General features: G+C 38.3%; 2 protein-coding genes across 3 annotated transcripts; one reads left to right on the top strand and one right to left on the bottom strand.

The window, feature by feature from the left end:
* Positions 1 to 1,993: 1,993 nt before the first annotated feature.
* Positions 1,994 to 19,127, bottom strand: OMA1 (OMA1 zinc metallopeptidase). 2 transcript variants are annotated; one of them, XM_056497617.1, is made up of 9 exons: positions 18,913 to 19,127; positions 17,605 to 18,136; positions 16,941 to 17,169; positions 16,307 to 16,480; positions 16,111 to 16,218; positions 14,763 to 14,891; positions 11,278 to 11,352; positions 9,526 to 9,675; positions 1,994 to 3,410 (listed from the first exon to the last, which is right to left on the bottom strand). In XM_056497617.1, exons 2-9 carry the CDS (start codon positions 18,114 to 18,116, stop codon positions 3,189 to 3,191), a joined length of 1,599 nt encoding a protein of 532 aa, XP_056353592.1. In that variant the 5' UTR covers positions 18,117 to 18,136; positions 18,913 to 19,127; the 3' UTR covers positions 1,994 to 3,188. The 2 variants fall into 2 exon arrangements, with proteins under 2 accessions (XP_056353592.1, XP_056353593.1); XM_056497618.1 differs by lacking the exons at positions 9,526 to 9,675; positions 11,278 to 11,352.
* LOC130256289 (uncharacterized) lies at positions 18,463 to 22,254 on the top strand. Its single transcript, XM_056497786.1, has 4 exons — positions 18,463 to 18,529; positions 18,767 to 19,151; positions 19,733 to 19,936; positions 20,527 to 22,254. Exons 1-4 carry the CDS (start codon positions 18,463 to 18,465, stop codon positions 20,537 to 20,539), a joined length of 669 nt encoding a protein of 222 aa, XP_056353761.1. The 3' UTR covers positions 20,540 to 22,254.
* The last annotated feature ends 1,523 nt before the right edge of the window (positions 22,255 to 23,777 follow it).

Below are 23,777 nucleotides of genomic sequence, written 5' to 3'. Positions count from 1 at the left end.
CCTGTCACCTCTACCACCACCACACTTTGTGATCATCCTGCTCCCCTTTCAAAAGCTCCTAAGATCTGGAAAAACAAAGATCTTCACCAGAGAGAATCTGGATGGCTGTAAGATAGCTTACACAGACTATTACAGAGAAAGTAGTTTTTCAACCAAGGGTATTGAGATACAAACATTACACCAGAAAAAATAAGCTCTGGCAGCCTACATAATATATGGAAAAAGCATCAAGCTTGCAGGATTGTTCTCTTTTACAGACTAAAAACAGAATTGGAGAACAAAGAGTATTCTAACAGCTGTTTGCTTTGCTTTCCTGACAGTTCTGCATTTCAAGTTTAAAGAAAAAAAAAAATTAGAAAAACAAACCTAACCAAAGCAGAAGAGTAAACCTGATAAACCAAAAGGTAAAAGAAGTAATTTTTATAGCAGAACTGCCTTGAATGCACCTCCCCTCCTCACAAAACCTCTCAGCATTTCCACTACAGTAAATGCATTTAGAGTGACATTTGTACCATGTATTTACTCTTCCAGCAGGAAGCTGTGAAGTGCAGGTGGAGGTGGAAATCCAGATTTTTACTGGTCTATCTTAGCTTTTTCTTTTCAAGAAAAAAAAAAAAAAAAAAAAGAAAATGCTTTAGCATTTAGGATATAGGCAGATCCACTATAGAGTATTCAGTAAGAATTGAAGAAAAAAGTGCCTTCCAAGGGGCAGATGAATGTAAGACATTTTCTGTGTTGGACACAAGAAAAGTAGAATGGAGAAAGCCTTTCCAAAGCACCTGAGAAAAGTATGAAGGATGAATTAAAATGTAAATTAAAACCTGGAATTTTCAGCATCCCACCTTATATGCAAAACTATAAATTTGAAACAATTTAAACAGTATTTAAATATATAGTGCTCTAGTGCAGAGGCCTAACTTTTGTGTATGTTATGTGTGCACTTTATATTTTTGTGTGTATATGTTTGTAAAAAGAGAGGTGTGTTTTATTAGATGAGTAAAGTTGGAAAAAATACATAATCCCCTTGTCAGTCCAATATAAGCAATTACCCCTCCCTTGAAACCTTTTCTCTCACATCACCATGATCATAGTTACAAGACTATTTACTTAAAATTCTAAAAAATCTCCCTTGGTGAACTTGAAAATTGCAATCTCCTGCCTTCAATTGCAGTACTTCAGTCACTTAAAACAGACAGCAGAAATATGAAATTGATGTCATTTCATACTTGATCCTGAATGCTATAAAAACTCTTGTTTGCTCTCCTTAGTCCTACCAGACACAAGTATCCAGTTGCATGTCAAGCAGCAGCCCTGGATATGGAAACAAGCTCTGACACTGAAGTAAGAGAGAGGCAACAGCATTGGGGTTTTGGTGCTGCAGGATAAACTCTGAGGTCCACAGGGAAATCTAAATGGTGTATTTTTCTGTTTACCTTCAGGTGACAATGTCCAAATGCTGCAACACATCACTGAGCGTCGGTTACAAAAACTCCTGTCATGAAGAATAAAAATGGATGGATGAATAATGGCCAGGCTGGACCTTCTGCCTCCTGGCAGCAGGATTGAGCAGAGATTTAAAAGCAGCTTGTAAGCAATATGCAGCCAATCTAGACCTATATAATCAGACCTTGAATCATCAGCATTACACAGACATCAACTTACCTCTGAATAGAGATCAGGGACTTGCTGGTGTTTCTCAAAGGACTCAGCTTCATCAACTGAAGTCAGTGAAAGCATTACTTGTTTCACAATCTGTTTTTTCAACTAAAGTCACTGACAGCACTGAATAAGTTATTTTTTCCTTCTTAAAAGCTTGCACTCAGATTTAATTGAAGAAACATGATTAAATCTACCCTTCTCCATACAGAAAAAGAATGTTTCAAATTAGAATACACTGTAAAATATTTTGAATGTTTTCTTCAAGTAAGACACTACCATTTATGAAAAAGATTTTTGTTTTGATCAAATGAGTAACAAAAAGCACAACAGCAAGTACATCTTAACAGATGAAGGAAAAGGATTTCCCTTTTTTATTTTCATTCACTGCCACCTCTTTCTACATCTTCCTTAAAGATCAACATTTCAGTATTTCCATTAACTGCAAAGCAAGGACAATTCAAACATGTGCAAACAGAGATTAACATGCTGGGTACAGTGGGTCACCCATCCTGAAAGGCAGAGCTTTACCTACATTGTCCATATTTGTCTCCAGGGTACAAAAAGTGTGGCTTCAAGGGGAGGGAATGAAGGGAGAGAGGGATCAGCATTAGATGCCAGTTTCCTGAAGAGAAGTCACCTTTCATGATAAAGTCATCTGCAAAAGCTGTGCACTCAGGAAACCTTGTATTAATCTCCTATGTTATATACTCCACATCAGCAATCATTTCTATCCAAATGGATGTATCCAAATCAAATGCTGTGGCAGCAAAACTGCCCTCTGATGAGGCACCATGATCATTTAAAAAAGAAAAGAGGCATCTTTGTAAAGCATTTGGTGCTACCATGATCCTTTCAGTGCTTCTTCCAGAAGGAAGACTCCCCTGAAAATTATTTCACTCCTTTTTTTAAACTGAACTTGGTGCAACCCTTTCAGGTTACTTTGAAGAAAAACGTTGAATCAATCCACATTCTAAAATGCCTCAGAAAGAAGCAAAATCCCAGCAGTAAATCCACCTAATTAAGTGAGGGTGTATCTAGCCCATAGCTATTATCTCTTCTCAGCTTAATATTTTTAAACACCCTGTATGTGGAGCAGGCAGTAAGCTCTTCTCATTATTTCTCAAATGAAGCTGAGTAGATCTAACCCAAATTATCGCAAGATAAACCAGACAACTTAAGTGATGAAAATTGTACTTTTCCCTTTGCTTTAGGGACACTTCTGGCTCATCTGTCCTCTGATCAAGGTGAGCCTGATAAAGCTGAAAATTACACTGTGTGACTGGATTGTATGAGATTATCTTTCCCCTGAGAAGTGATTTATTTTAGTAACTCTTAACGAATAAGAAACTTTCTACTCCAACACACTGCTCTTCTTGTGTGTGCATGGTTTCTTATTGCTTTGAGTGAGAGATCACATAAAAGAAATGGAGGATCTGAGTGGCTACATCTTCTTCATGGTTCAAAGACAATTTTGTGTCATAAGATAGACCTTCAGGGACCACCAGTTCCATAAAAAGTGAAAATTAATGTCATCGGTTTGTGGGTTTAACTGCAAAAGTCACTGGCATATCTTCCACTTTTTGAGTGTGAGGAAAGTCCAGTTTTGGTTTTGAGGGGTCTTGCTTTGTAGAATTTGGGGGTTTTCGACCTTTAGATGATTCCAGGAGATGTTGCATGTTAAGTCTGAAAATAAGGCGAGGATCCGGTCCAGAAAGAGATGGGCAGTTGCAGCTCTCTCTTATTTTAAGAGCCTGTGAACACATAGGAAAACAAATCAAGCTCATTCAAATAGGAAAAGCAAGAAAGGTTTTAGTCACTGACTTTGGCTTTCCAGTCAGTTTTGCATTTGCACATTGGTTAGTGTAATAATGAGCTTGAATTGTTACTGAACAACTTCTCAACAGAAACCAAGAATTCCTGTGACAAAATGTAGCAAGATGATAAAACAATGGGAAAAATGAAGAGTAAAATTATTTTCTCACACTGTGATCTCCAGGATGGATACTCCAAAAGGTACAACATAATTAGACAGGAAGTTCTCCAAAGTTTTCTGTGATACTTGTCCACATCAGTACCTTTTAATTTACACTCACATGTAAACTAAACTTTCTGTAACCCTTTCAGGCTACTTTGAAGAAAAATGTTGAATCAATCCATATTCTAAATTTCCTCAGAAAGAAAAATCCCAGCAGGAAATCCACTTAATTAAGTGGGGGTGTATCCAGCCCACAGACTATTACTGCACACAGCTTCATATTTTTATATTTATATTTACATTCAAATGTAAATGAAAATGACTGCATCAAGGAAAAAAAGGGCCCTGAATAATTTACTTCCTCAGATATGTTCTATTATTGGAGTAACTATATATAGATGTCTGACTCAAAGAAGGAGGGAAAATCTCCAATAACATAATGGACTTTTAACTGTTTGGCACAGAGATCCAGATGATTCATCAGTATAGTTAAAGTCCTGTTACACAAGTGATCTCATCTCCAAGAAGCATTTGGAGTATTCTAAGTTTCCAAGTGTTATGAGAAATTAATGTCACAATAAAATAGTGTGACAAGAAAATAATGTCTCTAGAATGTAACAATTTCTCTGGATAAAAAGATCAGCACTGAGAGACCAAACTTTAAGTTAGTCCTGCTTGCTGAGTTAGTGTCATTGCTTGCATCTGACAAGTAAGAAGGTAGGGGCACAAAGGAGCCAGAGAATCTCTCAGATTCTCTTAAATCTCAAAATTCATTAGCACAAGCACATTCCCCCCAGATCATCCTGTCTGGTTGGCAATCTGAGAAAGGTACAACAGTGGATGAATCTCATGTCTCAAAGGCACTGTGAAGAAATTGATACCAACCTGTTCAAAATCAGCTGTTTTAAAGGATGCTAAAGCTGTGTTCATTGTCACAAAGCTGAACATACCTCAATCAGACCACACAAACTGGCAGCTCCTGTGTTTGGCACACAACAACAGATGATGTGCTTTGTAAGCAGCTGTACACAGAACTACTCGTTCCATGGATCCTCCTATAACTCATTTAAACTAATTAAGGAAAGTAGATCCTATGTATCATATAGAAAATATTACATGTAGAACTTTAGAGGGTTCTACATCTCCACTGAGAACTACTTTTTTGCAATCTGGAAAACAAAACACCAAGACCAAAACAAGTCTGATGACTACCATTAATCAATGGTCAGTGTGGTATGGTCACATTTGTTCACTATTATCTGTCTTGGCCTCAATTAACAGCATAAACCATGGGCAGATTTACATCCAGTTCTGTTTTTAATTCTTTCACAGAAAAACTTGTTCAAATGTGCATTTTATTCCACTTCATAATCATGGATTCCTGAAAAACAGTGGCCAGAGCTGTCCTGAGTTGTAGCCAGGTGCCTCCTGGCCAGTACTTGGGACTGTCAGCAGAAAACACATACTGATTAATTTGTTCTAGATGGATTCATAAGGAGGAAGAAAACAACACAGTTTTATGCTAGAAGTCCTAGCATTGCATTGTAGACAGAGAAGAAATTTTTTATCTGCTTTATATCCATGAGCTTTGTCAAAGCATCAAATCAAATCAAATCTTCCAGTACAGCTCTGCATAAGTATTTGCCCATCATTTTGAAACACTTTGATATTTTTCCACAGGAGGCATTGAAAACATCTTACTACAGCAGATTTTAAAATAGAAGAGCAGAGCTTTTTAACTCATTTTTTTATAAGGAGGTTCCAAAACATATTTCTCCTCTAACTTTACTACAGTGAACTGATAGAGTTTGCTGTAAATGGCTAGAAACAAACAGAATTTAAAATTAACAGATGGTTTTGGGAAAAGATACATTCCAAAAATGTAGCAAGAGTTTCTCCAGTTGTTTCTTGCTGAAATGTAAAATTCATATTACTGGATACACAAGTCTGGACTGGGCATGCAAATATTGTTCCTGTCTGAGTTTTAAAAAGTATGACTAAAGCTTTAACAGCTAGTTTTTCTACAGCATGATCATCCATGTAGTCACCAAATATAACTGTACTGCTGAATATTTTTCTGGTTCAGTGGCCAATTAATTTCTAAACTGACATTTATGAAAACCAAGAGTTTTCACTTGTTCTCTTCTAGAACAGAAACTGCTCCAAGACTGCATTAATGACAAGCAGTGTTATTCCAGGCAAATGGGAATACAAAGATTTAGGCTGTATCCTGGAAAAGGCAACATAATCCTCTTTTAAACTAATTCAGCAATTTTGTATCTCTGGGATTTCCTGGCTATACAGTGCCTGACTTATTTCCACGGTTTCACTCACCTAAAGTTCCAACAGCAAAGATAAGAATCAGTAGTTCAGGTGAACATTTTTACCCTGTGGATGTCTGAGTTCCTTCTACACATAAAGTTGTGCAAGTGGGTAGAAAGCAGCTATTCAACATCACCTCACAAGCCACTGAAAAACTCCAGATATAGAAAGAAAAGCCATATTAACTTGTCACCTTCCTGCTCAGGACAGCTGTAAGTACACAATCCAGTGAGAGCAGCCACTTGCCTGCTTATTGGTTCAGGAGATCCCAAATAAAACATCCAAACTCTTGCTTGTAAGCTACAGATGTGAAGCTGTATTTCTTATCTGTGCTATCACAGTCACCTCCTGCAATGTTTGGGAGCAGGGAAGGCAGGAGAACCAAGGAGGTCTCCCTCATCCTTTTACCTTCATGTGAAGCTACCAGCAGAGACAAATAGAGAAATAAGTAATTTTTAGCTCCCAACATTAATCCTTCACACTGTCACAGACACCAGGCTACCTGCTAGGTCTCAAGCCCTTACAGTCTTAAAGAAGTAGCAGTAAAAAGATGATTAAAGGAATTGGTAGACTCTACTGGATAGAGAAGAAAAGCAGCTTATATATAATTTTAATATTTCCAATCTTCCACTGATGTTGGAATAGGAAAGAAAAATTGTGACAAAATATTTAATAACTTTATAGGGAGGATAGAAATGCAGGTCAGTGGTTTTTATTCTTGTATCCAAGTTGATAGGGCTTAATTAACATATTCTAGTACTCTAATTATCTGAAGTAACATTCACATCATAGCAAAGGGCAAATACACCAATCCACTTTTGAATAGGAAAGAAAACAAATGTATCTCCCATATCAAAAGGCAACAGAGCAAAAAGTATTAACTACACAAAAACTAATAAAAATAATAAATAGCCAATGTGGATTTGACAAAAATGGGTGTTGCCAAAGTAAATGAATTAACTTTTTTTGACAAGTGAAATGACTTAGCAAACAAGACAAGCAGTGCAATTGATATATCCCAACTTATGATCTCTAAATGATCTCACCATGGCATTTCCATGAGAAAGTGGAAACAGGATTTACAGTGAACCAAAACTGGAATCTGAGCCAACAACATGATGCTAAAAAAGGAAATGTCACATCAAGATGAATTTTTATATCACAGGCAAGGCTCAGTAGATAACCTTCTGCTTTATTCAGTTTAGCTGAGGCTTCCACTGATGTACAGTGCTGCATTTGAACAGCACACTTGGAAACAGACACTGTAGCAAGTCAGAGAACATGAAAATAAAACACTGAGATGAACTAGAAGATCCTGTATCTTCTCTCTGGCACTACACTCCCACAGACTCTCTGTTTCCAGAACAATGATCATCCTCTCCCCCTTATAAAAAATTATTTTAAGATTTCTTTTTCTGAAAATAAAATGCATCTCTCCAGCCTCCATGTAGGAATTCTAAGAGATTTCAGTTACTTATTTAAGAGTATACTCTGTTTTCCTGGCTTACAATCCAAACACTTCCCTGTCTGAGGGTAAATACTTTAAAAAAACAGCAAATTTTTTTCACTTGCTTCATTTCATTTTCAGGACAGCACCACTTTTTAACTGCTTATACCTCTCCTGTTCACTGATTACTCAGCATGGCTGCAGCTTCCAGCTTGCTCAGTAAACCAGATGTAAGATCTTTAACACTCATTTGATTAGGTCTCACTCTTTTAATGACTTGGAAGGGATCCCTGTGATAGTCCCCCTTTAATTTACACTTCCTGAGACTGTTCAGTCACCTCATTGAGATGTGACATTTCATTACCTGAAGAAAAATTTTCACTTTATGATTGCACCTTACTGTGAACCTACTTTAAAGTCTGTAGAGAAACAGACTTGTCCCAAAAAGCTTATCCCTATTTGTCCCAGCTACAGTAGCTGGTCTAATAAGAGATGTATTGTCCTGAAAAGCATTTCAGCTCAGCAGCACATGAAACCCAATGATGCTCATGATGGATCTGGCACTGAGTCTTAAGAAGTACCAGTTTCTTCACAGAGAGATACTAGAGATAAAAAGGCCTTTTTTGATAATCTGGCTTTTCTCCTGGGCTCTGAATATGTAATGACAATTACTATATGGTAAGCATCCTGTTCTAAAATGCTCAAAGTGTGTGAACAATGAAACAAAAAGGGGTTCATACTCAGCAACAATAAAAGCCTGGAATTCCCCTTCCACACCTGAAATCCAGCCTGAAGGCAGCAGCTCCCACAAGAAGGGCAGTCAATGCTTCAGACAAGAAGCCTCCCCTACACATTTTCTCCCATCTTTATTCCAGTTTTGTAGTGCCAACCTCACTTATCTTGTGAACTTGCTAAAAATAGAAAGCCTTCAGGCCCTGATTTCTCATCCTACCCCAAAGAATGTTTAAGGTAAAAGGCAAACAAAAACATCTCCCCTCAATTATCTTCCCAGCCGCCACTGCTCTTGGAAGTGAGAGTAGCTGTAAAAAGATGAGGGTTGCTCCACCTGCTAAACTATGAGAGATGAGACAGAAATAACAGTTCTACACAGTTGCTCAGTTATTTAACTTATTTTCTCAGGCCTAGGGTAGAACATAAGAAGTAATTTATTTTATTACCTCTTTATAAGCCAGTCAACAACTATATGAAAATAAACGATCCTGAACCCTTTATATTCAATCTAGCTAAAACTGAGGCTCCACAACAAAAATCATTTTCTATTCAGCTGCTCAAATGAGTTAGAAAATCCATCAAAAACATTCTCCCAGCCTGCTTTTGCAAATTACAGACTTTGTGTATATTAATCTGAAATATCCAGTCTAGCCACTCTTCAGCCTACTATCCCTAATGCTGACTTTGATTTATGCCATCATTTAAAATCATTCTCATCAAAAGATTCATGAAACTTTTTTTCTTCTTTGAAGTCAGCAAACACCTCAACATTTTAGTGCTCCCTCTGCCAATAAATCTTCAAGTGTCATTACAGTTTGGAACTGAGAAAGACTTAAAGTGACAGAGAGCTAAAAAAAAAAAAAAAGAAGAAATTACTAGTTGGTTATAAAAAGAGTATTTCCAAACATAGTTTAGCTTGCTGAAAAACAGTGTCGCAGTGGAGTGCTTTAACACTGTATTTTATTTTTTTATTTGCTACAAAAGCAAGAGAAGTCAAGACAATTTAAGGATCCAAGTTTAAAACTGTCTTTCCAAAATGGCAAAAAAATAGAAAGAGTGGATGAGACCTGTGGCACTGTCACATCTATATCAAAAGACCACTCAAAAGCAAAAATATTACGCTTTGATCAGAAACAAGGAAAAAAATCCAAACCACTTGGATTATAATTACATTTTATCTGTGCTATCTTACTTTTTCTTTATTTAATAAAACCTTTAAGGTTGAAAGCTTAGCAATGGAGAATTTCTGTAAGGATAAAGAGAAAGATAACCATGATTCTATCAGAGTAAATTGTGAATCAATACCAAAGCAGCTAATTAATTAATTAATATCAAACTACTTCTGGCAACTTTCCTGAGAGGAAAAGACACTTCCCTGAGCCCTGCTCACCTCTGGGATGAGGCGGTCCAAGTGCTCAGCTCTGTTTTCATGGGAAGGGTGTGTGGAGAGCCACTCTGGCAGCTTGGGCTGCCCCTGAATGGTTTCTGCCAATTCCATCTGCTGCCAAAAGACACTGCTGGCTCTGACATCCACACAAGCCTGAGAACAGAAGGGAAATGGAAACACCAATGTATGTTTAAAATAATAAATACACAGCCTAATTGATATTGAATTACAAAACATATCTTAAATTTTAAGACTCTAAAGCCTGTTTAGATGGTCTTTATACCTGACAGGAGAAAGCTGTTCCAAAATATCTAAAAGCAATAAAAAACTCATGCCTTAAAAAACACCTGAATTAAGAAAATTCAGGAGGAAGAAAAGGTTTACAATTTCTAGCATAGACTTGCTCTTTTAAAAAAAAGCTCAGCTCCAAATCGAAGTTATATTTACTAGAACAAATTAATCATCCCCTCAGATTTAGGCAAATTTACAGGAAGAAGTTGAGAAACAAAAACACAAGGTGATAATAATTCATACCTAAATATACCTAAAAAGTAACTGGAAATGCTTTTCTGTAATTGATTACACGGCCTTTCATGGGTGATCTGTGGAATCTATGACATAATAAAAGAGTAATTCTATAGAATTCCTGGATCTCTTCAAAAAGTATATATTTAACCACAGAAAGTCATAGAACTTTTAGAATTGCTTTTGTGTATCACCACAGACTCCTCTAAGTTTACATTTAAGTAGAGAAGAAAAATAAATAAGATTTCTTACACTGACTTTTATTTGCTAAGAAAATAAAAAGGAACAAGTAGTCAGAAGATAAGAAAATTACTTCTTCCTATTCCCCATCCTGGGAATAGACGTAGTGCTTCATCCTTTGAATTTATTTATTTAAATTATTATTATAAAAAGGTTATCTGCACAAGCAGAGAAATGCTCATATGTCACTTCACTTATTTCTTTCTGGTATGGCCCTATTTTTTCAGTATTAGAAAGCAGTGAGTACAAACATAGCAATTACATTTTTTAATGGATTGTATTATTCTCTTAGACAACTTACAAATGCAGTCTTTATCCGAGAATCAAAGTTAATTTAAAAAACCCTTCCTTAAAGAAACATTAATAATTATTAGAAGGAAATTTTTCTTATGAAATATTAACACTAGATGGTGCTGCTCTCACTGGTATCTCACACATAAGTCTATAGCACTTACCCAGGAATCAAAGGGTTGGTTCAGTTCCTTTAATATGGAATTAAATTCCACAGGGAAAAAAAAGTAACTGAAAAAATAAACTATGAAAAAGTGCTGAGTAGCTTCTGACCAAAGTTTTGTCCTACTTTAACAAAGTTGTATTGTTTTTATGGCTGTATTTAGCTTAAATCTTTACATATCATTAAATCCTACTTATGGAAGATCCCTACTCAGAGTTCTCCTGTTTATAAATACATGGGGTTTTCTTCTAATAGCAATAAACTACACAGAAAGGAGACTGTGCAGGTAATGCCCAAGTTTACACACTTCAATGTTATTACACACAATTAGCCAGAATGACTTTGTCTTTCCCTAAAAACTATTTTATTTCCCACCACTTCATAAAATTACATATCTTCAAAAAGTTACAGTTTACTTCCATATGAAGAATGAAACTCCTTCTGATTGTAACAGAAACTGAAAAGTGTCTGATACTTATTTTTTAGCTAATTTTATTTTTACTGCTAATAAAACCAATAAAACCAGTTGTAGTTACCTTTGCTGCAAACTGAAGTCCCACTTTATCAGCTTCAGCCTCCAGGGTTCTGCTGTAGGGTCTGTCAAACATGAACTGCAAAGAAACCCATCAAAGCTCTATTCCTTGGTTTGAAATGTCTATAAAGATAAAGCCTCATTGCTGTCTTTGAACCTTCTCGTAGGAAATGGGGTTTATCTATCATGCTCACATTGCATGTGATCAGTATTAATTTTCTTAATGCAATCTCTAATTCCATTGATCCTGCATTCAGTTGAAATTAATTCAAATTAGATATATTTTCATGGGCACTCTCAGTAGCCAATCTCATTTTGCAGCAACTGAAAGCTAAATACCAACTTTTCACCAGAATTTTTTCACTTCACTCTTTTATTGACATCAAGGTGTTTCTTGCTGCAACTGTAGGTAAAAAATTCCAGTGGTTCCCTAAACTTTTATGGTACCTTTAAGCCTGGTACCATCTATTTCATATGGCAAACTGCCCACAATAAGGAATGCAGCCATAAATACTTGCATGCAGTAATCATTTCTTTGCCATGACTGTCCCTGACACAAGCTACAAATTACCCTTGAGAAACCAAACTAGAAGACATAAAGCTGACCAAACTCCTCTTCCATTTTTCTAGAGCATTAACACACACTAAGAGACAGTGGTGGTTTTCTCAAATGTAATTCATGTAGATTTGGGCAGCCTTACCCTAGTCTGTCATGTTATAGTAAATTCAAATCAGGACTTGTTTAAACAGCCTGCTCCTGCAGAGATAAGGAATCTGTCACAACATCCTGGTTTAGTCATCCATTAGGAAATGTGAACTGAAGAATGGCAAATGTGCAAGGTTAGAGAAGAGAGAAAGGTTTATCAGCTCACAGAGGTTTTATCAGCTCTTTATCTAGCTATAGAAATTTGTCCTCCTTAGAAGTTTCAGGGGAAAAAGCACCAAAAACCAAACAACAAACCAGTTTGAAATGAAGAGCACAAAAGAAGTAGTCCAGTTCCTGGAGTGCATAAAGGTAACTGTAACTTCTTGCTGCTTTCCAAAGCAGTACTGATAGTTTTTCTTTCCTAAATCAAATATAGAAGCCAACCAAAACTGGCTTTAAAAGCCAAACATGCTGGTTTAGAAGTAAGCAGAGATGAGGTGACTTTCCAAATTCTTAGTTTCCGTACAGACCTTAAACATTGCAATTATAAATATATTTTTAAAATCCTCTGATGATAAAGTAATTCCTTGAAGTGGAATACATGCTTTTATTGCCTTGAAAAGTGCTCCAGGTCTGTTGGTGAACATATATTCACTAAACAGCAAAGAAACCCCTGGCTAGTCTGTCATACATTCCTGAAGCACCATTTCCTAGTTGGCCAGATAAACTATTTGACTAATTATTAAACACTTTTTAGACAGGGAAATTTAATCGGTAACCTAAAAAAGTCCTGAGTATCTAATATAAAGTGATATTCATCAGCTACTGAAAAATGAAATTGTTTCAAAAATATTTTGTGAATGTGCTGGAATGAAAAATTAGAACTTCAAACTCTGATCTAAAATCCTTGTCAGAAATTTGGACACCAAAAAGAAGATGAATTTGACTTTTCAAATCAATTATCAGAGCTGCCTGTGTATGTTGAAGAAAAGGAAGTTTCAGGGATGTTGACTACCCAAAATCACCAGTTTTCACATGAAATACAACTCTTGTGGTGTGAGGTGGACAAGAAAGGAGTATGAAGTACTGCATCTGTACATACTGGTGTGTGGGGCTGAGGAAAACTCAGAGTCATGCTTGGTGTTACTCCAAGAATAATTCCTAGGCTTTAGTTCCCATATAAAAGAACTTCTGCTCTATAACAAAGCTTCAGCCCAGAAATACATGTTTAAGGAACAACCCCAAATAAATGTCACAAGATAAGTTAACAATTTATTATGGAAAGAAAATCCATTAGTTTTGGGGGAAGAGCAGAACTGAAGCTCACATGCCCAAAGGCCTACAAAAAATCACTGGGAAACACTTAAAGTCAATAATAAAAAATACACAATAGTCAGCAGGTCAAAAAGTCAAGCCTCTAAGGACATAAGAGAAAAACAAATATTGAAACAGAAGCAAACACCACAGCATGGCTTAAATAACCCTTTCACAGAATGGGATGTTAAAGCTTTAGAAAGCAAACTATAGTTAAGGAAGAAGAGGAAGAGAAGCATCCTGAGAAAATGTGCAGAACAATTCACTTTCATGTAAGCACAACAGGCAAATACCGAATGAGGGAAACAGACACTGCACTCCTGGGTGACTAAAAAAACAAAAATTTCTATTCAGCTTCTTTTGTCTATTGGATGTAAGCTTTGCAAGTATTTTTATCACTTCAACATTACTGCAGTTTGATCATCCTTTTAAACCAGGATGGTATCCTATAGATGATGCTTCCTTTGCACAAAACTCGGAGCTTAAACCCAGATTCCCTTTCCAATCTAAAGCACAGCTCTAATTCATGATGCCAAAATACCCATTCTCTGTGGAGAGGAGAAGAGATGCTGACAGGGAGTTGAATCTTGCTGTCTAAATTATGAGCAGTCTCAGGATTCATTCACACTTTGTTTTTGCCAAATTCAGCTCTTCAAAATGCTGGCTAGCATTCATCAATGTATTGGTTTCTTAGCTACTTGTGCAAATATCCAAGCTCTTTAGAGATAATTTATGTTCAGAATCCACACATCTACCCATTAGCATAAGAACTACCAAAACAGATTGGTTATGTTTAATTTCATGTTTTTGAGAAACTGGAGGAAATCTCAGGAAAAGCATCAAGTCAAAGAAACCAAAGAGATCTTTCACTTTAATTCAGATTCCACTTTTATAATCTAAGCAAATTTCTATTTTAAAAACACACTTTTAAAAAAATAAATAGATCAGTAACTGTCCAGAGGGTAAATTAAACTGTTGAAGAAAACTGGCACTAGAAAGCCTCTGAATTTTACTTTGCTGAAATATGTGCTGGCTGAAAAGATTATTTTAGTAACTTGTACTATAGCATGCTTTATATAAAGAGTGTTTAGATTCTCAATTTTTTAATCTTGGAAACCATTCTTACCACTAGAAATATATTTGAAGAATCCCATATATTTAATTTGGTTTAGGAAGAATTTAACAACTAATTAAAATAAAGCAATGGCATTTTACCATATAAAACCTTAAAGGGCATGTTACCTTTCTAAAAGACAATCATCTGTCTTAATTGGCAAGCAAGGTTCCTGCAGCCTGTGCAACTAAATCCAGTCATTTAGGGAAACCTAAAATTTTCCAACATGACAAGTTAAAATCAGCATCAACTAAAGCAGAATCAGACCTATAAAAACATACCTCATTCCATAACAGATTCAAATATTAATTTTTGCCTTTTTGCCTTTTCCCCAAACTTACTATTTAGTGTAGCAAAAGATTAAAAATATCTTTCCAAGGAAATCAGGAAGGACAATAGAAAATGTCAGCCTTACCTCCTGCAACTTGCTCTGAATCCACTGGCCAACAACTGCCAAACTATCCCGAGGACAGATGGCCCAAATCATGGTGAGAAAGATGAGTGAGAGAAAATCCAAGAAGTGAACCAGGCTGGCTTTCTCTGCCTGCAAACAGAAATTGTCCCATTTTCATTCCTTACTGTCTGACATTTATTTAGAACATAACAGAATTTGGAAACACTTTAAAAATCACTGTGGGGTTTTTTGTTTTTTTTTCCCTATGGAGCCACAGGAATAGGGCAAGCACAACATTTCCTGCTTGTACAAAAAAGAAATAATAATAAAAAAAATCCAGTTGGATACAAGGTACTTTCAGGCCAGAATTCACATAAGCTGCATAAATATAGCTGGAAAAAATACATTCTGCCTATCAGCCTCTCAGAGATTCAAAGCTTGAGGTAGGATGGAGGCAACAAGCAGAAAAAGTTATTCACTAGAAGGTCAAGAAACACTTCAGTGTAAATGAAAAATCTATAAAAATGCCTCAAAGACTGTTCTTTACATTAATTTGAGAAGATATAAGACATCATTGAGACATGATCACTAATGGGATAAGGGGACACTACACACAATGTATTTATCTTTTATTTTCTGCTGCTTTCCTTTAAATTCAGAATCCAAGTGATTATTCTGTTTTCCAGACCTCTATTTGACACTGCAACAAATTGATCAGAGCATTTACAAGCAGGATCATGCAATACTTCTCTCTGAGCCAGCTGGGTGACACAGATGCCATATAAACATGACAAGTTCTTTTTTAATATCAGAAATATTTTTGAGAAGTTTAAAGGGTTGGCTGGCTGAACCGAGCCCAAGAAACCATGATGTGAACACTTGCTCACCCAAAATCAGACAAGAACAAGCTCGGGGTATTCTAGAATTTGACGTTCTAAAACTGTGCTACAATAATAACAGTATCAAGTATTTTAAGATACTTTTTAAAAGTGTATCCACTTCTGAAGGTAGAAACAATTACAGGAGTAAGAGAGTTGCTAGGTACCTCCAGTTCTTTAAGTCTGCACTGTAAGAGAGGGACCTGCAGACCAAGTTGCAAATGACTCTTGAAAGTGAGTCATAATCCACCTGTACAGCTGTGAATAAAGCCCTGGCAGCTTTTGTGTTAACAGAGACCACAGGTCTTCTGACAGTTATTAACACAAATAATAAGCATCTACTGTAGCAGACTACTCATTTCAAACTCAATCTTGCATTAATTAGATAGAGTCACACTGAAAACTTGGTTGGTAATGATAGGGAAAATTATAACTAGGGTAATTAGAATTAATAATTTAAGAATATTAGACTGCTTTCTTTAAATACTTACTGCATGTTCCAACACAGCATGAGCTATTTCATGTCCTAAAATAAATGACAGCTGATGAATATCAGAAACTGCCTCCAGTAACCCAGTAAAAACAAACACTTGACCATTCTGTAAATCAAGAGAATAAAAATTAAGTGGGAGACACATCAAATGCTGTTTCAATATTATTAATTTTTTTGTGTAGTGTACAACTTACTGGAAGCACAAAAGCATTTACACCTGGTTCATCTACCACGTGGATAACCCACTTGAGAGCTGAGACTTGAGGGACGTCCTTGTTGCTTTCAGACAAATGCCCAACAACTCTTTCCACAACCTGGTAGCGTGCATCTGTCTCAGGTAACATCTGATTTTTGAATTGCTCCATCCACTGAAAAAAAAAAAAAAAAATCACTGGTCCTAATTTTTAAGATGGACAAATGTATACAAAACACGTAATTTGAAAATATCCTTGTTCTGTTCTTATCTCATGTCTCTAACAGATGGAAATATGGATACATTTGGATATGGTTTATCAAGTTTCACTTTACAACAGGAAATCACAGAACTCAAAATTACAGGGACTAGTTCAATGGACAAGAAACAGTTAATAATGCATGGTATGTGCTTTGCAACCATTATGTGCTCCTCGTGGAAAGGAAATTCTAAAAAAGCATGGGGACAAGAGGAGGAGGAAACAGATGAAGGGACTCTGCAGGGTTCTGAGCATGAAGTTCAAAATTCATCAAGGACTATAACGTTTGTTTGTCCATCTCATTAACAGGACTATCTCAACACTAAAAAAAAGCAATGCTTTTTGAGTACTTTCAATTTCTTGTCTAAAATCTTACCATATCATATTCCATCTGTGACAGCTCCCTAAAATGCTCTTTGCCAAACACCAGCAGTCGAGCGCGCCCAGTGATGGGTGTCTCCTCCAAGTGGGTAAAATAAAACATGACAAACACAACTCCCAAGCTGCTGACACCCAGCAGGATCTTCCATTTGTTTTTTCTTGCACTTTCTTTGAAGAGTTCCCGTTTATTAGGAGGAAGTGCCTTCCACCAATTTCTTATGCTCCTGTAAGATACAGTGTTAACTTAGGACATAGGTGAAAAGGAATTTTTTACTGTATTCTTTATTATAGCCTCATCTCATGTAGGAGCTTATGGGGGGTTATACTGTAACAGGCTTCCACTCCACTGCATTTCTTCCCTCTTACAGGAAAAGAAGGAATGTCCCTTAGTGTCTTGGTTCATCTCCTTCTACCAGATGTAAATGAGGAGGAAAAAAGCAAAAAATATATCTAACATTTCTGATAATGGAAAAAAAAACAAAACAAAAACAAAAACAAAAAAAAACCCCAAAAAAAAAAAAAAAACCAAAAAAACCCAAACACCTCTTGTTGAGCAAACTGTCAGTCAAACAACACTACAAACACACCTGTCATCCTCTCCACACTCACACTTTGCATGATGAGTCTTGTGCTGAGAGGAAAGTAACACAGTATTTTACCTGCCAAGAATGATGGCAAATAATTTCTGAGCTGGCTTCACAATAATCCAGAAAAGAGGAACTGGTGCAGCCTGAAGTGATGCTGATGTGTGAAAAGACGCGTTGAACTGAATGTTCCAAGCAGGAAAGCGACATGGGGCTTGCCCTACAGAACCGATGAGGAGGGATGGGATCTTCTCCCCCAGTGGCTGAGAAGACTGGGAGAAAAACCTTCCTGAACTATGGTGTGCATTCCTGTTCACTTCCTGTCCACTTGTATGTGGGACATCCAAAAGACATCTCAGTTCTTTACCAAAGAAATTTCTGTAGGAGTCAGGGTTTCCAGTCAAAAACCAGTTTCTAGCATTTCCACTCAAACCCAACCTTTGGCATCTATTTCTGTCACCCTGAGTTCGGCACCATCCTGTGTAAGACCTAGAGAGATTCTTGCACCTCCCCTGCTTGCACAAAGAAGCCAAATGAGACAAAATACAGTTCCTGCTCGACACCTTTAGGCCACAGATGATATTCATAACTTCTTTGGTTGATTACCCTGAAATAAAAAAAAAATTTAAAAAAAAAAAGAGTAGACTGGTGTTAAGAAGGCCACCCAAACAAGAAACTCTGCATTGCTATTTCATTTTCCCTGAATGGATACTATGTATTAGTTTGTCAACATCTGCATTTCACAAAAAAAGGTCACAGTCACAACTGCATTCAGTTACAGTTTTAAGACATCAACCTGCTTCCGACTGTGAAAGGTATCAGTGTCTTGCATCACTGAGAAAAAAACAGGGTGATTTAATTTTTTCCTTTCACTTTTATTACCACCAGATCAGAGTGACAGCAGGTGGCCCTTGTGGGTCATCACCTTTCCTCATGGGCTCCTGCCTGCCGGTGTCATTCCTGTACATGAGGAAAACCAGGATCTGCGAGCACATTGCTCGTACTTCACTCCTGGCCTAGCAACAAAGCACAGCCAAACCAAGTCTCCGCCAGCCGGGAGCCTCTGGCTCACGGACATGGAAATGCCTTGGCACGGAGCAGACCCAGGCCCTCCCGCCTGAGGGGCCCGCCGCGGTCATTTTCACCCTCTGGCTCCGATCGCGGCCTCTGCTTCTCCCCAAGCCCCGCCACCCTCGGGGGTAACCGCGATTATCGTGACATGAGCTGATGTGAGGAGCCGAAGTGGGGTATGAGGGAGACGAGTCACTCCGAGGCGCCCGCCCGGGTAATGGCGGGCGGGAGGCGGAGGACAGCTGCGGCCGCCTCGCAGCTGCACGTCCCAGGGACCGGGAACGACCTCCTCCACCGGGCTCCCCTACTCACCACCGCGGGAGGCGGCGGCGGAGGGGCCGGACCGCGGAGCCGGTGTCGATACGGAGCCGGGGCGGAGGGCGGGATGCGGAACGGGCGCTGCGCCGCTGCAGCGGCCGCCGGGCGCCGCGCTCCTTCCCTCAGGCGGGGCCGCGCGTTCCCGCCGCCGCCGCTCCCCTCAGGCGCCGCCCGCCATTTTGTGGCGGCGCGGGGAGCAGGGGCGCCCCTCATCAGGCGCAGAGCCCGTTCTCGTGAGTGCCTTAACCCTAGCTGTGCCCGCGGTGTTTCCGTGCCATCGGCTGCAAAATGTGGAATATGTGAATATGTCAGGCTTATTTTAAATCAGGGTGTTCTTTGATGTAAGATCTTTGTATGCTTCCAAACCTAAATCAGGCTTCAGCCAGCTTCCCCTAGTCAAGGACATCCGGGAACTAAGGAGGTTTAAGGATGTAGCAAATCAAGGAGTTGATGTATGTCTGCGTATACATTGCTAACTCGGCGAGTACTCAAAGTTTGTTTACACTATAGCTGACCTATGATCATTATAATAATAAAAATCATACTTACAAGTTAAAAATACCCAGCCTAGGTGAAGACCCTTTCCCTGAGCATGTGTAGAACTCAGCTGGGGGGTTGTAACTTGTATATAAAATAGCAATCAATCATAATAGTGGGACTGTGCTTGGAAAGTTACTAACTCTGAATTCCTGCGTATAAATAATGGTGGGAAAAATCTACTGGTCCTGCTTGATTTGTGGACTCCAAGAATTGGAGTGCAACTCTGAAATAAAAAGTATCTCAAGTGTGTAATTATTGCCTTTTTGCACACCAGGTACCAATCCCATTTTGTGGACAACAACCACATGGCTGAGAGCGGACATGATTTCTCGCTTTTGCAACTCCCTGAAAGTAGTTTGGAGCCAGGTGGAAGTCAGTCTTTGTACCAAGCAACAAGTGTCAGGACAAGACAAAATGGCCTTAAGTTGTGCCAGAGGAAGTTCAGGTGGGACATGAAGATCAATTCCTCACAGAAAAGGTGACTAAACATTGGAATGGTCTGCCCATGGAGGGCGTTCAAGGAATGACTGGATGTGGCACTCAGTGCTCTGGGCTGGGTGACAAGATGGGAATCTGTCACAGGTTGGACTTGGTTTCAGAAGTCTTTTCCAACCCCATTGATTATGCAATTCTGTTTTTGGGCACCTGAAATGGGAAGTGATTCCTTCTGCCGAAGGGCTGGTGGCATTCCCAGGCAGGGAGCAGTCAGACCTGCTGCCATGGTGGGAGTAGAGATGATGCTTTTCCCAAGAAAATGGCAAGCTGCTAACTTAATCTGTAGCTCTTGTCCTACTCCTCTGGCTGACAAGCACCTCTTGAGCGATGTGATGTGAAAAACAGGTTATTTGCTGAGGGAGGGTGAGGCTGGGATGTGTGGTAATGACAGGGCAGCCCAGGCTGCACATAAGCCCTGGTGCCTTGAGTGTAAACAGAGGCTGTGTTGTTGTGGAAGGTAAAGAAACACAAATCCTTTCCTTCCAGAGCCACATCCTCTGTGTATGAGCACAGCTGAGTGTTGGTCAGTGTTTGTTGAGGTACTCCTTATTCCATGGTTTTTTTTATTACCAGAACCCTCCTGTGACAGTTCTTGAGCATTGATGTTGCCATGGGAAATATGAGTGACCAGTTGTAGCAGTCCAGGCCAAGAAGGAACTTCGTTTAGTGATAATCTTCTAATTTCCTCTGACACAATTCCTTTAAGAGCTGCCCAGGCTCCATTATCATAAGAAGTACAAAGAGTAAAATCTGCCAGTCAGTAACACAGCATTAATTTTTGTGACTGTCTGCTCCAGTCACAAAGCCAGCTGAGCTGTAGCAGCAGAAAAGCACTTTGTCTAACCCAAGACTTATGTGTCTCCCAGCTGCTAGGAAATGAAGAATTGAGATGAAAGTTCTTGATAATATCCTTGCTAGGCTTTGTATTTGCTTACTTTTCTTGTTTTCTCTATCTAGAATTCCTAGGCTGTTAGGGCTTTCTACCATTTCTTCTGTCATTTTTCCACCTCAGTGTATCTGCTTTTTATTGAGTCTGCTGAACACATACTGGTTTAGGATTTTTCCTTTGCATGTTTATTTTTGCAATTATTTGTTTCTCCAGTGCATTATTTAACTCTGTCTGTGTGAGGATATAGGAGCTATTCCTGCATTCCTGACTTGGCTAAATTCTTCTTAACATCAATGGATGTTTTGAGTGTGCAAGGATGGGGCTAAAAGTTGTGGTCTACGTTCTGCACCACTAAAGTTTCCCCGAGTATCATCGCTTGCAATTAAAACTTCAAAGCAGACAAGCAGCAAATGCAGCACAGGTAATTATAGGATCTATCAAATACCAGCACTAAATATATCTCTAGATGAAAATCTGGTAAACAGTTGAGCAATTGGAAAGTTGTAGAGTGGTTTTTTTTTCCTCTAAATAAATGTGTAGTGGAAAAAAATATTCTAACTTGTAATTTATATTATTGCTTCTCTTGAATTTTAATGAAGATGTGCATACAACGTTTTGTTTTTTTTTTTCCTTGAGGAAATAAAATAGAATATTCTATTGTAAAGAGAGGTAGATTAAGACAGTTTTGTAGCTGGCTTTTTGCTTACAAGCCTTATTTCTTCTACAAAAATACCCTGTAATTCTCATTAGAGAAGAAGACCAGAAAGCAAATCTAAAATTCCTAAGACTGCAGAAGACCTATTTAGAAGTCATAAGTGATTTCCCAAGTACAATTAAACAATTAACACCTTAACAGGTACAATTTTCCTGTGTGGGTGTATCCATTAGTATTTGTGTCTCTTTATATAAGTAGTTGTTCTAAACCAAATGAGGTTTTGTATATGTAGGAAATGACTCACACTCCATCACTTTCTGCAAGTCAGAAGTTTGATTTAATTCCACTTAGTCTGTTTAGCCAGTTGAAATATCAGAAGTTCACATTCATTTAAAAGATCAGACAATGCTTTTCATTAATATCAAGACTTTTTACAAATGTTGTGCACTAGATTATTCTGCCTTGATCCACTGAGTGTGTTGTCTGTGTACTAGCTGTCCTTTGACCTCCCCTTCCCCACTGAGGTACCAGTTGGAGGATGCTCTTTAAGAATTTAATAGGTATTAACTGTTGCTGCATATTATCTCTATTGCTGATATTTTTAAAGAAGTAAATTTAAAATCCAGAAAATGAAGTTACTGAACCAAACAGAAGTTTACTGTAAAACTGTTCCTCTAAAAGTTGTCATAAAATTCAATTCCAAAACACATGTGAAGAGGCTATAAATAAGGAGTGCTCTTTTCATTGCCTTCTAATTGTTCCAAGTAGCTTTTCTGGGTGCAACCAGAGCAGCAAAAGTTTTGAGATTTCTCACTTCAAGTCTTACAAGGACAAGCATCTATCTCAAAAGGTAAATTTCTCTCAAAAGAACCACCTGAAAAAGGTTGGGTGCATATACTACTGGTACTGCTGGGCCTACATGTAAAAACCTCAGTGGAAAATTAGCAGTGCTCATTTTCATAATTCAATCTTTCATTTAGATAATGCAAAGTCTCCCTAATTGTTTCTGTGGCACTTGATTGGTGCTGGAGTGGGGCTGTAGGAGTGTTATCCCTCAGGGAGCAGGGATCATCATGCAAATGAGATGTGGATCTTGCAAATGAAATTTTAACTACGTAAAGCCTGGGACAAGAGATTTGGTTAGAACTGCTGAAAAATAATAGTTAAAGTTCTAGAAGCTCATTTTTCCTGCTTTGATCACAAAGGTAATGACTAAAGATTAATTTTAGCATTGACAAAAAAAAAAGTAATTTCAGTATTTAAAACCCTGAGGCAAATCAGTGGAGATGTTTTGGAAAGGATAATTATACCTGCACGAGGAAGATCTGTTTAATAGCATTAACTGGCCCAATTAAGGAGAAGTGGAAGAAGGGCCAATCTGTTATTTCTTTACCTGTTCACTGAAAAAGTGATTTCAATATTCAAGCAGTAGAAATTGGTTTGGCTTTTTCCAGTAACATTCCAGAGGTGCAGGTGTTTCACCATCCAAACAAGAGACCTCAGTGTATTTACATGGCATCTGTTAAGATTCTCATCAGTAACCTAATCTGCATAATCCCAGTCTAAATGTCTCTAAGAGATTATTCTTGAGTGGAGGAATATGGGACAAAAGAGGATTCTTTGTTGTTCCACAACAGCAGCAGGTTTGACTGTTTTACCACTGATAAGAGCTGCAGGGTGATAAGTACAGAGGAGGATCTGCTGCCATGAGGTTCTCCCAAGGGCCTCCCTGCTCTGACAAACAGTGATGTGTGTGTTTTTAATGTAGGTGTGGAGCACACAGGTGTGTGCACACACCAGCACCTACAAACCAACACGGGCGTTTTGTGTCAAAGGATTCCAGGGTGCATACTTGGAGAGAGAGGCAAACATGGATTTACCAGGGGGAGTAGAGAGAACAGAGTTTAAGAGGGTTTTAATCCTTATCTTTCATTTCCTCGCTGTAGTGCTGCCATTGCTCCTGGCACTGTCCTCAGATCGTGAGTGGTACAGAAGTTTTAGTTGAAAGTGAAGGCCAAAGCTCACTGTGTGCAGTGGCCCAGGGGTAGTGGCACTGTGTGCAAGGGGCAGCACTGGCCTCTTCAGAGTTGGAGTGCAGAGAGAGGACTTTTTTTCTCTGCTTGTGTTTAATTTGTGCTTTCCAAGGCAGAACATAATTTAGGCAACAGGCAGCTCTGGCATTGTTAAAGCAAGAACACTCCTCCTTATAACCCTAGCAGGCAACAGCACAAAGGCACTGTCTGCTATCACCCACAGAACCCAGAATTCATTGCAGAGAGC

The sequence above is a fragment of the Oenanthe melanoleuca genome, chromosome 8 (genome assembly GCF_029582105.1).
Source record: "Oenanthe melanoleuca isolate GR-GAL-2019-014 chromosome 8, OMel1.0, whole genome shotgun sequence".
Classification (NCBI taxonomy): Eukaryota; Metazoa; Chordata; class Aves; order Passeriformes; family Muscicapidae; genus Oenanthe; species Oenanthe melanoleuca.
This window is presented reverse-complemented; position numbering and strand designations above follow the sequence as displayed.